The sequence below is a fragment of the Gavia stellata genome, chromosome 1, assembly GCF_030936135.1.
Source record: "Gavia stellata isolate bGavSte3 chromosome 1, bGavSte3.hap2, whole genome shotgun sequence".
Taxonomy (NCBI): domain Eukaryota; kingdom Metazoa; phylum Chordata; class Aves; order Gaviiformes; family Gaviidae; genus Gavia; species Gavia stellata.
The window spans coordinates 111954264-111971842 of NC_082594.1; the positions used below are offsets into that span (position 1 = coordinate 111954264).

A 17579-nucleotide genomic window follows, 5' to 3' on the forward strand; every position below is an offset into this window, starting at 1 on the left:
TGATGTCTTCATTTTTCTTACCTTTCATCCACTGAAAGACTGTAATCTTCACTATTGCTGTGGGGAGGTGGATGTGCTGGAGGTGGTGGAAGAAGATCTGCCCAGTTCATGCCAGCTTGCTTGGGAGCCTTCGGGGTCCGAGCACCCTTCTTGTGCCCTTGACTCCCTGTGAATAAAAAGCAGTACATATTTGTAATGCTTTTAAGTATCTCCTCAACACTAGCTTCGAAAAACAAAATACCTGTAGTTCCTCCCAGGTCCTCTTGAATTCTCTGGGAAGTTACTGTTGTGCTGAGTTGGAATAAACGGTCATTCCTCCTTTTAACACCAATTTGTAAAAATTGTAGTTCTTTGTACAATTACTCTACATTTTAAGCAGTTGAATTTAACCAAAAATTTTACATAGCATGGAAAAAAGCAAAGTCAAAATGTGACAAAACCATAAATGAATTCTACAAGCAATGTCATTAAGAGGAGCTTCCTACTTCTATTAATTACATTATAGATTATCATCTAAAACAAATGAACTGTAGACATATTTTCTAAAGTGCCTTTATACTATTTAATTGCTGGAACCTAAAATACAATATGATACAGATATGATCTATTAAAGTTCCACTGTTGCATTAAGACACTGAATATATGTAATTTGTACTTGTCCACTGAAATGTTTTAGGCACAACGAAATTACTAGTTTTAGTCTAAATGGCAGGTGCAGTTGAAAATAATTGCTGGAAGACCTAAAATAACAGAAAAAAGAAGAAAGAAGATCGATGAAATATGGCACAAATGTTTTCGACTACTATTACTGGGAAATTATAGCTCATAATAGAACAATGCAGCTTTAACAGTTCCAATAACTTTGAATAAGACCAATTATTAAAGTGGTTCTGTATTTTAACTTTGGACATGGCTATGATCAGAACTGAGTCTACCATTGTCCCTTGGTATACATTTTTATGCTTCTTTGTTATTGTTACTTCTTTCATTGTAGATAAAGTCACCATATTTTTGAGTATGGTTTAGAATCCTTCACATTTCTCTCAAACTGAGGCATGGTTTTATATTCATAGTTAAGGCTTATACACAATTAAAGCTTCTTTTTCTCACTTCTGCTGTCTCAGATTTTCCATTGTCACGGCCAGTAGTTCTGCTTATTATTGTCCCGCATTAGCTGCCAGATACAAATATGTTTTAGCTATGTACAATTATTTTTCTGGTATCTCAGTATGTCAAGCAAGACCCTAACTATCCCAAGGCGACCATCATCTGCATCCTCTACCCTAAGCACCATGATATATACTAGGTTCAGCACAATTGATTTATTACTCTGGTCACCGTGCTTCATTCCTGCTGGAGTCCTTGATATAGGACTATAAATTGTTAGTGTTATGAATAACCGTAATAGGTGTCAGCACAGAGAATACCACCTTCTCATTTTTAATTTGCATGGGTTCATACCCCTGAGATGTTTCATGCTGAATTTCAGGTCTTAACCTCACTGAGCACAGGCTCAGCACCATATCCTGATGTTGAAGACCTGGGAACGGGCAAAAGGCTGGCTCCCAGAACACCCCTGAGCAGCTGGGCGAATCGGGAGCCATACTTACCTCACCCCAGTCACTGAGAATTTAGGTCACCCAAAGGCTCAGCAGGCTCATCTACATGTTTATGCCTCTGCTGTGCCTCAGTCACAATCAGCCAAGATGAAGCACAGGTTAGGATTAAGGCAACTGGTCTATCAAAGGCAACAGCAGAACAAAAAGTGAAAAGAAAAGTCCTCATCTTAATTAGATGATGTAAAGTCCAGGGCGCTGACCATAACTCAGCCTATAATTGGTTTGATGTAAATAAACATAGGCTAAGTATCAGACTTACGGTAAAGCCCCAAACCAAGCCTATGTGTAATTTCTGGTTTAGCTCTGAACATTTCACACACCTCTACCAGAAATCAAAGCTGGAAGTGAACAGGTGCTACCATGATGAGAAGCAATAACTTTTGAACTAAACCATATTCTGTGGTTCCAAAGCACAGAGTGCAATTTCATTGCATTCTCCAGCACAAAAAGATGTCTTGTTTCAAGATTTTTACAAAGGACTTTTAGATATTTTGCCTAGGAGATGCGATGAAAAACAAAATTTAACTTTAATTATCTACTGTCTACATTTGAATGATGTACAAGAATAGTTCTGACATATAGCCACTGAAATCCATAAAAATTTTATGTATGCATAAAAAGCATGGGTTTAATTAAAAAAATTAAAAATTTCTTAAAGCAGTCCTGTTAGATATCACTCAAATGTTCTGGCATCTTGAGCTTGTTCATGAATAAGGTTGTCTTGGGTGAGTAGACCCAAGAGATGGAGAAGAAGTCAGTAAAGTACCAGGAAGGCAATACATAAATTAAAATCCTCATTTTTGTGACAGCTGAAAAGGAATTTCTATGACTTGCCCGTCTGGAGGCCATAGTATTAACCAGTATGGCATTAACATTAGGAAATCCAACTTCTAACTCACAGAATCATTAAAGCTGGAAAAGACCTGTAAGATCATCAAGTCCAACCATCAACCCAACACCACCATGCCCACTAAACCATGTCCCGCAATGCCACGTCCACACACTCCTTGAACACCTCCAGTGAGGGTGAAACCACCACCTCCCTGGGCAGCCTGTTCCAGTGCTTCACCACCCTCTCAGTAAAGAAATTTTTCCTAATATCCACTCTAAACCTCCCCTGGTGCAACTTGAGGCCATTTCCTCTTATTCTATCGCTAGTTACATGGGAGAAGAGACCAACACCCACCTCACCACAACCCCCTTTCAGGTAATTGTAGAGAGCGAGAAAGTCTCCCCTCAGCCTCCTCTTCTCCAGACTGAACAACCCCAGTTCCCTCAGCTGATCCTCATAAGACTTGTGCTCCAGACCCCTCACCAGCTTCATCACCCTTCTCTGGACACGCTCAATGTCCTTACAGTGAGGGGCCCAAAACTGAACACACAGTATTCAAGGTGTGACCTCACCAGCGCCGAGTCCAGGGGCACGATCACCTCCCTACTCCTGCTGGCCACACTATTTCTGATACAGGCCAGGATGCTGTTGGCCTTCTTGGCCACCTGGGCACACTGCTGGCTCATCTTCAGCCGGCTGTCAATCAACACCCCCAGGTCCTTTTCTGCGGGGCAGCTTTCCAGCCACTCTTCCCCAAGCCTGTAGTGTTGCCTGGGGTTGTTGTGACCCAAGTGCAGGACCCAGCACTTGGCCTTCTGATTTCATGACTTTCACAATTTTGGACAATCCATTACTTAATTGACGTTTAGATGGCACTAAGCAATCACGAGGATGCAATGGAAATATAGGCACCTATTGGGCCAGTTCTCATGCTCTTTAACATCCTTGTGCTGTATTACTGTCAGTGGGTCCCTCCCTGTCATCCCTTCTGTCAGTCCAGTAACTAGTGCTAACCAGGGCTACAGCATCCAAACACCAAAAAACCTAAGGTTTGGAAAACACTGTAGATACTCACCAGATGTACTACTGCCTCTGTCCGAGCTGTTGTAGGATCCACCTGTATTCTGGTCATATGACTGGTTGTATGGAATAGTTGGAGCAATGTTGTCATTTACCCGGTAATCTGCAAGTTTAATAGTATAGTTAATGCTACCCTTCAGAAACACATCTGCTTTTATATAGCTTCTTTATAACACAAAGTAAGACCTCCTGAAAATAGTGAGGAATAAATAAATTCCTTTTTTGAAAGGAAAATCATCCTAGAATCATGTTTTATTTTTGTCTTGTCTCTAATTGTAAGTTTAAGGAAAATCATGGGAACTTAGTAGCTCCACAGCAAAACCAAAGTAAAATCAAATCCTATGCACAGGGTTGTCCCAATGCCTCTGCAAGGATTAAGTCTCAATGGACATATATATAACCTGTGTGAGCATTTTGCATATGAACAGACTGTCACCTTGATTGATTTTCCATGGTCTCTGCCTAATTTATGTATGCAGGACAGCCAATGCACTGTGGTAGCTGCTTTTTGTATTCCAAAGGTGACAAACCCACATAGGAGTCAGCCTTGCATTACAAGGGCTGAATGATCTGCTGGGGCAACAATGCAGCTCTACTGAATTTGGGTTACAACAGAAAAGGTCTTTGTTTAATGCCTGCTGGCTCCAAGAAAATTTCTGTTTACATCGGGTCATGCAGGTTCTAGCTATAGGCAGGGCCTTTTTTTTTGCTAACAGCTATTACTGTAACTTCCTTCTCCAGTTCCAAAGCACTTGATATACATATGTTACTTTTAAATCTAGGTTTGGCAACCAGATCTGTAAAACTTTATCAGAAGTAAAATACTCATCTGACAAAATAGTACTTTCATGCCAAAAAGGAATTATAATTTACAGAGAACAGAAAGGAGCCGATTTACTCTTCATACAGCAAATAAAACTGTGTCATAAACAGAACAACTGGACATAAAGTAGTGACAATGAAGCACAGCATGTAACTCATCAAAATGGTTATTTCCCATCACAAAAGCTATAGGTATAATTGTCAGCAGGATGGTTTTGACTTAGGAAATGAGAAAACCGAGATCAGAATATTGACTCATAAAATAGCAAATCAAAACAAAAATAAACAAAACTAAGAATCCAGTCCCCATCTGCTGCAGAAATGTTTGTGATAATGTAAGCATGGGAAAAAGAGCAAAATGACAAATTCCACACCAGAGTGTATTCTGTAATAGTTTCTCAGCCTAGTTGCATTCCAGAGACCACGCTGAAGCCCTACATACCGCATATGTTTACACAGAGGATAAACAGTAAATCAACACTCTGAAATATGTATATATGACTGTCAGCAGACAATGCTTTAAGGGGGCCTTTCCACACTACAATATGCTAGAGAATATGCAGCTGTAATATACACAGTTTGAAAGATGCAGTATCTTCCAGGCCATAAAAACCAAACATGTTTTAATTCCAAAACAGATATGTAATACACAGTTCATGAAAGAGAACATGATTACAAAAAAATACAGCTTTCACCCTCTAGTAAGGAGCCACAAAAATTGAATTTTCTTTTGACATGTTTATGTCAAGGGAAGGTGTCACATTTTATATTGCCCTTTGAACTCCTCTGTAAGTAGATGGGTCCGGTAGAGAAATCAACATTCCTGTAATGAAACGTATCTTTTTACTGGATAACTTATCACTATGCGATCACTTGAGTTGCAACAATCCATGCAAAAAATTCCAAGTTAGAATGGGTCCAGTTCCTACAGATACTGTTTTGCAAATCAGGTTATTAAAAGAGGTTGCATGGTAGCCTGGAGGACTCACAAGAAATCACATACCTATTTCTTCCAACTCCCACACATTATATTAAAGAAACATACCCCCAAGGACACAAAAGTACATTCTGATGTTTCCCGTTAACACTGAAATCAATTTATTTTTAGCTTCTGGATCCACAGACTTCAGTCAGGGTAACAAAGGAATTTAGTTTCCAAAAGTGTGTGTGGTAGCATTGCCTCTCAATATGCGAATCGAAGACTTGCTAGGAACAAGTCTAAAATGAATTGGATCACTCCATTTGTGTCCCCAGTGTACAACACAATACAATTTTACGGAGTTTGATATGCAAAATTTCATTCGTTTACATGAACATGTAGATTTAATTAGTCTCCATCCACGACTGGGAAGAGTGGGCTGACCTATTTAAAATTTAAGGTAGAGTACAATGTGACTACCATGCATCTGGCTTATGAATAAAATATCTGGCCTCTGTCCTAACCAATCCCTTAACTACTATTAAATTTAAATTAATCTCAAATCCATAGGAAATGTATTTAACTCTTTTCTAAAGATAGAGCTTGTTATTTGTTATAATAAATTCAATATCTGAAGGTTATTGTGGTGCTAATTAACTTTCTGACACTGCTAACTGTGGATTTCTAAATCTAAAGAGGAGGAAGTCTAAAAGCACCACAGAAGTCTGTAATTGCTGAACCTGAAAGCTTTAGACTCCCAGCACCAGAAGGTCAAAACTCCTCTGATGCCTAAAGAGGAGAAACAAGCTAAAAGCTCTTCACCTTTGTTTAATTTGTTTTGCTCCATAATGTTGTACTGTATGGGTGCAACCTCTTGCTTTTGCTGAACAGAGGGTTTCCAGTGTTTCTCATTCGTATCCCCGCTGCCATTGTTAACATTATTGCTGATATTTGACTGGATGAGTTGAGTGGTGGCATAAGGAGTGGGCTGCCCAGGCTGGCTGACAAATCTTCCATCCTTTAGATTTGGACTATTGAAGGTTTTCATCTCATTGATTTTGTTGCTGAGGTCCACGTCACCATATACAGTTGACTCAGGCAACATCAGGTTTGTTTGCTTGTTGTCCAGCTGATTGTTGTAATTTGCTATACAATCGGCTAACCACAGAGGAAAGAAAAAAGAAAAGGTCATTCTGTTCGCTTACACTATACTTTCAATGAAATTCCCTTTAAAAATTTTTCAGTGCCTAACTATATGGCTTGCATCCATGAAGCAGAGATACCGTAATTAACTAAATAATTTACAGAATAGTATTTACCTTATAAGCTACTGCTTCAAAAGCAGTGTTCACTGTTTTGATTCACTGTAAATTCTGACTTTCTGAATTGTAGCTACAATGACTTACCTTGCTGGGCTTTTTCTACAGTGGCCATATGAACATTCACATTTTTACACATTATTCTCAAAGCAGTATAGATATCCAGTTAATAACTGTGATTAAAATAACTTGCATTGAAAGAAAAAATCAACCAAAATTTAATAGTGGGAATAACTAAACATGACAATCATCTCATGTCATCTCAGCAGCTTTTAGACTTTCTTGTGATAAGAAACAGATACAACAGATTTTTATCAAACAGACTGAAAAATGATTACACATAACAGAATTAAACAGTACAATGTGAAATATAACAGCACTCAGTAGCAAGTCTTTATTTGATCATTGTTTCCTTATACAATCTTGTATTTTGGTTTGAAACAAAAAGGAAAGCAATCTGGAATTTTTGCTAATTTTCAATTGCTTTGGATACTGCAAAATAAGTAATACCATAGTAATACCATTACCCTGTATGCTAAATATGTATCAAATAGACAGCATGAATTCATTCTTCTAACAGTTATTGCATCATGAGATCACCATTTATTGCACAGAGTAAATTAGACATGTACTGATGTTCTGGCCACTACTGTGTGAACCAGGGTGCCTGCCTTTCCACGTTCTCTTGCCTCTGCTTGACAGCAGCTCCACACACTTTTTTTCCTCTCCATATCCAGTCCACTGGAAGAATATTGAATGGAATAACACAGTCTGTGGGTCGGCAGTTATAAGGCTTAGTGAAACCAGCATGCAATGATCATTAAACAAAAAAATTCTCCTTTGCCAGCTCATTAAAGCATCAACAATTACGTAACAATCACCAGGAATATAGTTTTCTTCTTTTAAAAGATGTGGTATTTACGCTAATAAGTTTGATTCAAAACCTGAAGTCCATTACCTATGGCCACAATTAATTTACTGGAGAGGGTGCCAAGTAAAACTAAATACAGAATTCAGGATTTGACCATTATACTAAATGAAATAACTACTAAATATAGAGGATGTTCAATTTCAAAAATATTCCCTAATACATAAATCTTTTTTGAGAAATATTTCCTGAAAAAGAGAAATAAAATACTACTTCAGGAAGAAAACCACTGATCTACATTTTCAGTGATTAAGGAACAGTATCAAAACATGCCACATACAACTTATCATTGTACATTTCATGCCCCCCAGCTTGTATTTTTTGAAGGTTTTACTGTTTGATGTATTTTTCTTTCTTAGATGGAACATTATTTATTGCTTCACAGTCTTCAACTTTTTGATTTCTACTTTTTAAATGTTTTCATTTCTGCTTTTTCTCTTACCTACTGAAACCATGCTAGTCTTTCCTCCGTTCCAAGTCTATTGTATTACATTGCACAATTATATATCCAGCGTATCTTTCATTCCTAGTATCTCATGCTTTTCTACAATGCCCTTTCAGAGTCACTTATAACACATACTTTTACCTCTTTCCATTTTCAGCTACATCTGAGATGTGTGTAGGGCAATATAATCAATACAGTATATGCAGCAGGTACATTTTTTTACATGGACACATTAGAATTCCTCATACAAAGTACTTAAACAAAACTGCTTTACCTATATAACAGAAGACTTATTCTGTTAGACTTTTTTTATAGCATCTACTTTTAGAACAATCCATTCGCATTCTGTAGACTTGGAAGACAGTACTATACTTAAAATAAAAATGCACAGTTACTTAGCGTATTCACAGCTATAGAGGGGTTATCCAACTCTGCTGCTTCAGAGCATAAGCCAAGCCCAAGCTGACATAATTAAGAATATATGCCAGATTTTCCAGGACAGAAGAGACCTCTATGAGCATCTTGTCTGACCCTCAAGTTCATAAGCTCTACTTGAAAGGAAGGAATCACTGCAACACAACCAAGCTTAATATAAAAGCTAAACTGAGAAAGAATCCACTGCTCCTCATGACAAGATGTTATAATAGTTTACAACCCTCATAAATGTGCATTCTCTTCCTTTTCTGAATTTGTTAAGTTTCAGTTACTAGAACTTGGTATGTCTGTACTTGCCACAATGAAGTATCTCTGTATCAGAAATCTTTTTACATAGGTATTTGTGGACGTGATATCCTCAGGCAGGGCAAGATACAAGTCTCTAATGTTAAAATCTCTCACCTTCCTCTGAAGCACCTGGCACTGATCACTGTCAGACAGCATATTGCAGGAGATGAATTACCACCATCACATTATGACTGATTTCACATTAATTACAGGAGGTAATGGTGTTTTGCACTTATGCAACCTCACGACAGGTAATCATACTCCCTCTCTGAAATGCTGGGAAATGCTACTAGCAAAAATCAGCTAGAGATGCTGGTAGTGGAAAAGACTCATTTTCATTTCTCACGAGTAACACAAACCGGGTTAAAACAAAAGGAACCTAAGGTCCATTTAAAACAAAATGTGCAACAATTAGCGCTTCCAGATATATCTCCCGAACTGTGTTCCCATGGAACTCACTAAGTTTTCTTCAAGAGCACTCTGAGTCCTGTCCAAGCTCCCAGGAACTACCACTTAACCTAACATTTTATAATTGCTTTCAGAGTGTGAAGTTAACTTTTTTATCCACATGCCCTAAACCAAAAACCAGCTATCCAATTTTTTACAGAATGGCACTCCAAGGGAGGTTTTGAATGTGCCAAAGTAGACTGACTGTCTTGCAAGTACTGTAGCAATGTTTTATTTCTTGCTTCCCATCATACCCAAACCAGAAGGAAAAACTCACTAGTGTAATTTTGATACTTCTCCTTCTCCATCCAAGCAACAAGGATGTACAGAACAACCTAAAAATGACCTTATCTGCTCTTTTTCAGATGCTGAAACATATCGGTTCAGTGTGACTTCCGGTAACACTGAACCTTGCAGGGGCTCCTTCAGCCTACAGCTTGCTACAACTATCCAAAGGGAACCGAAAGAAGGGGTCCAAAAAGGGACCGAAAGCATAATCGTGACATAGAGGAGAAACTATATTAAGGCTAAATGCACTGGAAATAAAAAAACCCAAACAAATCTGTACACTCTCTCAGATATTAGAAGTATATACTCTGTAAAGAAGATTCATTAGCAAGGTAGAAACATATCTAACCTGGTCGACTGTACGTTGTAAGGTTGCTATCACTGTTTCCGTTGCCAGAGGTGCAGCAGTTGATGGAGCAGTCATTGTGATTGTTCCCTGTGTTAGGCCAAGTATCTGCTAGCCATGGCTGAGTGGCTGGTTCACTGATGTTTAGAAGTCCTGGCCTTTAAAAACAAAGCTTGGTCATTTCAAAAATTGAACAAAAGTGTTTCCACATTGCAATTATATTCTTCTCAAAAGGCTAGATATTACAAAATAATATCACATATTTAAACACTTGAGCATTGGAAAATACAGCTTTATTCAATTATTTAATGGTTTCTAGTCTCCTATACAACCTGTTCCTTGGTAAGACACTCTGAAGTGAACAGCCAAGGGCAGTATCAGTTCAGTTTGCTGAACTACACATATATGTTTGCGTGCAACCTTTAACTGTCACTTTGTTTTTGATTTGGTTTGGTTTTTTTCTGGGAAGGTTGTATTTTTATTTTTCTGCCCCTTCTCCCTTTCTTAAAGAAAGCAAGGTAAAAATAGGGGAAATTGGCAAGTCAAACAAACAAAAAATTCACACATGGAAGTGAGATGGATATGTGGAAATAAGAGCTGAGCTTGGATGTGAAAACTCCCAAATTCTTGGTGATTTATGAAGCCAAGTTCTCCTCACCATCAGATAGTACTATTGTAGTGGATCAAAGGGAACAGCAGATTACAGAAACTTCTGTTGCTTGGGAGTATTTGGATCTTGCCAAGCATACTGAGTGTGCGATACATCTTTGTTAATGAGTAAGCCACTCACTTAATCTTTATGTGGGTGGAACAGCAGCAGCTCCTAAGCAAGTCTGAAGTAACTGGGAATACTCAACACCTTTAAAAATATCCAGTTATCAATGCTGCATTTGGAATTAAGCATATTCCTGCCATCAGCAGAAAGGAACAGCATTCCTTGGTTTCCAAGTTGCTGAATTTTTCTAGTGAGTGTGAAAGATGCTCTGATGAATGTTTTGTAGTATCTTTGGTGCCTCTTCAGTTTTCACACTAATGCCGCAATGGCATGTTATGAAGTCCCACATAAGTAGCACCCCCTAACAACTTTAGATTGTCTTTCATAACTAAGGTGCTTTTAAAAATAGATAATTTTAGCCACTGTCATATTAAAAAAAAAAAAAGGAACATAGTCTCTTTTATTACAGGATTTAACAAGCAACTTTCCATTTGAAATAGTGCAGAAACTAGTCTCCATAATATAAGATGTGATGCACTTCAAAAATAAAATATGCTAATCCTCTTAAACTGCAAGTTGAGAATACAAACTGCATGCAGTTAGTTGTGGGGGATATAGTCTGTCAGTGCTGCAGGCTTAAGTCATAGTCTTAGAATGAAATTTAAAAGATCTATACATATATGTGTACATATGTTTCTGTACTGCGTATGTCATCTGACGATTTAACATAGCAGGTGATGAGGCTTGACTTACTGTCAGGCTAACAAACCAGCCAATACACATTCACTAAACAAGTATTTTTTGTAAATCTGAAATAAATTACAGCTAGGTAGTCAGCTATGTGAGCAGCCAGCTGATTTGAAATACCCTGGTTTTTTCCCTACCACTCTGCTCTTACAACGAAACTACACCTCAAGGCATTTGGCGGAGACAAAGCCTTCCAGAAGGTTTCAGCACTTTCAAGGCCTGTGTACTGGATTTTTGGATAGAGAGTTAAAGGTCCTTTGCTTCTAAAATGTACTTTGTATTCACACACGCTGTCATGTAAAAAATGCGGTGTGAGGCATGTAAGTAGACCAAAACTCTACTAATTGGAGCCATTTAGGTAGAACTGTAGGTAAGAGATGTTTGCATTACAGCTCCATAGCCTGGTGATGATCAGAGATCATAATTTCCAAAGATCTTTAACCTTTGCAGCAAATTCCCTGAATCCTTGAAATTACTGTACTGGGTCCAGGGTGGGGGGTGGACTGAGCAAGCGGCTGTGTGGGTGCCTGGCTGCTGGCTGGAGTCAATCCACCACAATTGCTGTTACTTGAATCTTGCCTAGAAAAGGGATTGCTACAGAAATGGTATTTTTTCAGTATCGCAGAAGTGGGGATATGTTGAAACATATCACTGTGACATTCTGAATTCTGAATAATGCTTTAACATGCTCACACAACTGCACTTGGCAAAAATGCTAAAACTCTCCAAAACATTGCAAATATAATTTAAGGAACTGAGAACCTTAAGTTTGGAAATCAGAGTAAAGGTTTCATATGCAAAAATAACATTTTCTTTTATATTGCAGAAGTACGTTTCATATTCTACAAGATATGTTACAACATCATACATTCTGTAAAAGCTATTTATGCAAATGAACAAAAGAAGCATAGATGTTAGCACCTTCAATCAATTACACTGCTAGATTGTGGCACTGATCCTTAAAACTAGGACAGTAAAAAATGATGCTGCTTCTCTAGCAGTACCAAAATGACTGTATATGATGTAGACACTTCTGGGTTCATTTCTGTCCTCTGAGTCTATGTGAATGTGCTTTGTCTAGCTTCTGCTACAGGAAGAGCGAGAAAGCACAGTGGCACAAAGAACACAAAGGATGTTAACTGCCTATCTTTTTGAACAACCTTATCAGGGAAAGAGAGGGTTCATCTCTGTTCTCTCTTATTTTCTCACTATCCTGGGGTGAAGGCAGCAACCCAGTGAGTTACAGATTTGTCCATTCAAAAATCACATGGTAACTGTTCTAGAGGTTTTCCTCCATGGTTTTATGGCTACGACAACACAGCAGCATACGGTGCTGGACAGAGATATCTGCAATTGCTCTTAACGTGCCAGGTTCAGCAGCAGCAGAGTAGCCTCGCCTCTGCACAGCATTCAAGTAGACTGGGAATGTTTAATTTTATGCCTAATCTCTACCATTACCAAGTTTTTGTACAGTCTTGAAAATTAGCAATCACAAGATGCCACTTGTGAAACAGGAATTGATATAGGAATTTACCGCCCAGCTGCTCTCTGAGATTTGAGAGTTTATTTCAGCATCGTGCCAAATCTTTAACTGAGATGCTTATAAGAAGGCATGCTTGAATGTGACCTAGAAAAAAAGAGGTGTGCTACTAAAGTGACACTGCTCTGACCTGCCTTTTTGCTAAAACTGCTGTATTGCCTCCTGAAGAAAACTCCACCTCTACACAGGGAATGTAAATTACTGTTTTGTTCACAGCCGCTCATTAAGCATAAAGCCAGTAAACATGCCTTAGTTAAATCCTCAGTCTGGAATGGGCTGGTTCTCAAAGCGGGGGGCTTTAAATTTAAAACCTACCTGTTTCCTTCTCCTTCAGTGCCCGGTCTCTTTCAAGGGATGCTTTAACTGTTTTGCATTCACAGCAAGATTTTTTCTTAAAAAGTCACCTTATAAGCCGTTTATGTCTTCAGCAATTTTTTCCAATAAACGTTTTCTTTCTTTGTAGTATTTGTGAACCAGCTATATTTCTTAATCTTCATAAATGCCACGACTTAATTACTTTTACTCCCTTAATCAGTTGGTAAGGCCTGTCTTTATTTTGAAGTTAAAGTGCTCCCTCTGCTGCTCATTTTTTGAGATGCAGTTTTTACAGGTTAACAAAGCTGAAAATACTACGACTCATTCTTTGGAAACCAGCATAAAAATTCAAACCATATATCCTCCTTCTAAACAGCAAAATATATGGCCAAAATGTAGAAATTAATATAATGAATTAAAACATATTGTTGCAAGTGATTACTCTGCTATCACTTACAAGGACAACTGAACTCCTAGCATCCTTACAATTTAGTTGCACACGATTTATAGCTGTAAAAACAAAGCACATAATTACCTGCCTCCACTGCTTACGGCCTCTCCTCCTCTCTGATATGTTACTGAAATAGTTAAAGATAAAAAAGGAAATAATTTAAAAATCATAAAAAATTCCTTAAATAGTTTTAAATTTGCCTTTGTTTCATTTTAGCTAAGACAATAAATATGCATTGTTTATACATTAATTGAGTCTCATTCTGCAAGTTATCCCTTCAAATGCAAGTTTATACGTAATACTTCTGTTGCTTGATAACTGCTAGCCTTAGCTCCAACAAAGTTTTATATTTCAGCTCTGTTCTGAAAAACACAAACACACACATGTATCGCTTAAGAAAGCAGGAAGCCATACATCAGGTTGAACTTATCCTTAACATAACTCTGCTGACTTCAGTGGAGTTACTGTGTGGAAGAATTTAGGTCATATATTTATTTCATGAATGGCTAGATGTTAAAGCTTTGCTCTACCTTATTATTTTGGTAAGATTAAAGAGGTATCATGATTCTATAACAGACCTTACTTCCAATGTAAACAATGGCTCATTACAGCTGAACCTACTGCAAAAACACAGGCTCTTTCTGAATGTTACTGCCCTATACTCATGGAAAAGGCACACTCTAGAAGTCCACAGAAGCTTTGCATTTTATAACATTTTACAATCGGATTTATTAATGATACTTTTTTATCTAAAAATTTAAAAGTATAAATCTTGGTAAAAAATGTCTGGCAGCAAGAATACTTCCTAAATTAGAAGGAACAGTTTTGCTAGCATTTCAGAAGCATTACACATTAACAAAGTGGAAGTCCACATGCATTTATTTGTTGGCATGGACAGCATATCCTTCACAGGAAGCATCATGGTTGAAAAGTTAGTTTTTAGGATGCAAACATTCAGGAAGAAATAGTGCTATAAATTCTGCAGGTTTGCACTGGGTTTGGCAAAGGGTTAAGGAGATTGCCTTCCTGCAAGTGCTGATGGATTCTACTTTTTCCAACTAGGAACTTGTTGAAAAAAAGCAGCCAAATTCTGCTCTTTAGAAGAAGTCCAAACTGGGAGTCTGCAAGAGAGAGACAAATGCTGGCAGTGATTACAGTAACAGGTTTAAAATGTAGCATACATTGCTACAGGTAAGTCTTTTACTATAGGTAATGCCAAAGAAGAGGGTCTGATTCCATTTAAAGTCAATGGAACTAATGACTGGGATCCTGGATTGAAAAAGGGTATTTTCCCTTTAAATGTTTTACATACTTTGTGGTTTTTTCCATTTCGTCTTTAAAAATCTCAGTGGTATTTATTTTGCAGTTCTGACATATCTTACAGAGCCCTGATATTTTCTTTTAATGTTAAGAATCCAACTGAGAAAATGTATGTTAGCTAACCTACCAACCTCTGCAGAATTTCAGTAGTGTGCAACAATTGTGACTGAAATAGAAGCCCTCTGTTAAGCCAATTAAAGTAACAGCAAAATAGTAATAGTTTGGATTAGTCTCCACTGTGGATCTCAAAGGACATCAGAAACATTAAGGGCCACTCTGACTCATGTCGAACAGTAAGCAACTCCACTGAACATAACAGGATGACTTTTGAAACAAGATACTCTTCAATGTGATTAAAAGCACGTGGATAAGAATCTAACCCATTACGATTAGGTCTGTGTGGATGAATGCAGTCAGACACGAGATTGCTTCATCTGCCGTTGTACTTGGAAGAATGTAACTCAGCTGCTGCCCAGAGGCCAAATTAGTTCAGTGCTGATTTTGAGCTAATATACCCCTCTAACTTGAGTGTGCAGAGGAGGGGGTAGGTGGTTTTTACCCTGCCTGGATATATATGTCCTGCAAGTCTCACAGACCTCTTGTGAAAATAAGGGATTTAGAACAAAGGAGGAAGAAACAACCTGTCTGTTCACTCAGACTGTAGCTAAAAGTAATGCATGCGCTATACCGGTGGGTACTGAATGTCTTGAATTTTATCTACTGTAGAGGAAGAGCCGCTGAGCTGCCAGACTGTGGGACTGACTGAAAGTCAGCTCTACAGATCGGAAAGGCTCCCACACGGACTTTGGTGGGCTACGGCTCAGGTTATGTCGTATTTTGTACATTTCCAAGCAAAAAAAGAGCTAGAAGATGATTTTAAACCCACTCTGAATTTGAAATGTACCTCTGTTTATGTAGAACAGGATGATTATTTTAAAATTTCACAGCACAAATACAGTTCAAGGCAGCAAGCAAAGAAATGTAACTGCTATAACACTTTGATTTTCTGTATCTTCCAAAGCAGACAACTCCTAGGTCACGGGATTAATGCAGATTCAGAGGAAAGAAAAGAAGCAAATGTTTCACCAACTATAATCCCACTGAATCCCTTTCAAGTCAGCACCTGGGCTCTGCTAAGTCATTCCTCCTCCATCAGAAGCACCTTTTGCATCGCTAGATGCAGAAGGCCACACTATTGTAATATGCAAGAAGAAAGCCCAGGTTGTACAAACTGACGGGATCATGCTACAAAATGGCATGCTTGCATCAAATGGCATGCTACAAAATGGTACGCACAAATGGAAAAACGTGTCAGCTGCAAAGCAAATATAGACTACTTAGAGAACAAAATAATGATACTTGTTATTAATGAAACTGTTCAAAAACCCCTTCAGAACAGCTGGGCTGGTTATGTCAGAAAAAGAGAAACAGTACCACAAACACATGCTAAAGTAACAAAGAAGGGGGGAAAAGTGCAAATATATACCTGTTGGTGTGAAGGTAAAAGACGGGACTGAAAAATCAAAACAAAATACAAACTGGTTATTAAGCTGAAGAAAGAAAGGGAAACATACCACATTAGTATAAATCTAGCAGACAGCTGAACATAAAACAAATGTATATAACTAACCCAGTAGTTCAGTCACATGAATATAGCAATAAAATAAAATTTGCGATTTGAAAGAAGCTTGTCTCTTGCAGGTACTATTCTGAAAAAAACCCTTGATATTCTGTTGTGCTCCTGAGGGGACTGGACTGTAGTTTAGCCTTTCAAATACCCCTCAGTTTGGTATTTTAAGTTTTTCTGAAAATCCTAGCACAAACAAAACCCCCACACTGTTAATCATTTTAGAATGCAGACTGACAAATTTCTTAACAAAGCCTTATCAAGGTCCTATTGAATCTTATCTGCAGTTCACTAAGCAAATGCTCATTACTCTGAACTAATAGGCACACTTAAGTATTCAGTAAGGAAATAATAATCATATAAAGGAACAAAGAGAACTGCTGTTTTACTGTCTCTGAATCAAGAATGGCACCAACTCTCACTGTAAAAAAGGCTCTAAAATCTACTGCAGCAATTAATTTTTGTTTTCATAGACGAGACTGTTAAACAGAGTTATTATCTATCTTTCTTAAATAATCACAAAAAAAGGTAAAAGATCTCCTTAGCTATAACACCTTTCTACCTTTCAACCCTTGGCTTTAAGCGGGAAGGGTTAACAACGGAACAATGACATTGCTTGACAATCTTCACTCTCATAGCTACTATAAATCCTCTTTGGATCAATAGGGTCTCTAATCCAAATATAGAGCACTAGCATCTGCTCTTCCTATTAGCACATGCTCCCCCTCCTGTTGACAAAACAGTATAGTTTTTCTATCACTGATGGGCAGAAAAAGGCTAACATTGCCCTTTTCGATCTAATGACAGCAAAGAGAAATGTAAAAGAAACAAAATATTCACTAAAAGTAGCCTTGAGACAGAATTTGATCAGCAAACCTGGCAGAGAAAGAAAAGGTTCTGGCTAAGAGAACAACTGCTTAATCTAATTTTTACAGTAACACTGATGTTTGGGGGGAGTCCAGAGTGTCTTGTTATAATTTAGGATATGCTGTAGTTTCTCCCCCCTTTTACCAAGCCTATTTATTCCAGGGACACGACACTAAGCAAAAAAAGAAAAACCTCTGAGCATTTGCCCATTTCAGGCTTCATTTGTAGC

The 17579-nt window shown here is 38.0% G+C and overlaps 1 protein-coding gene across 1 annotated transcript in view; it reads right to left on the reverse strand.

Moving 5' to 3' along the window:
- ROBO1 (roundabout guidance receptor 1) overlaps nucleotides 1-17579 on the reverse strand; it is a 530296-nt gene that overhangs the window by 17151 nt on the left and 495566 nt on the right. The window contains exons 20-25 of the mRNA XM_059823819.1: nucleotides 16343-16369; nucleotides 13621-13663; nucleotides 9772-9926; nucleotides 6095-6430; nucleotides 3527-3634; nucleotides 22-166 (exon numbers count right to left, since the gene is read on the reverse strand). Of these exons, the coding sequence (XP_059679802.1) occupies nucleotides 22-166; nucleotides 3527-3634; nucleotides 6095-6430; nucleotides 9772-9926; nucleotides 13621-13663; nucleotides 16343-16369 (814 nt within the window). The remainder of the gene's footprint in view (nucleotides 1-21; nucleotides 167-3526; nucleotides 3635-6094; nucleotides 6431-9771; nucleotides 9927-13620; nucleotides 13664-16342; nucleotides 16370-17579) is intronic.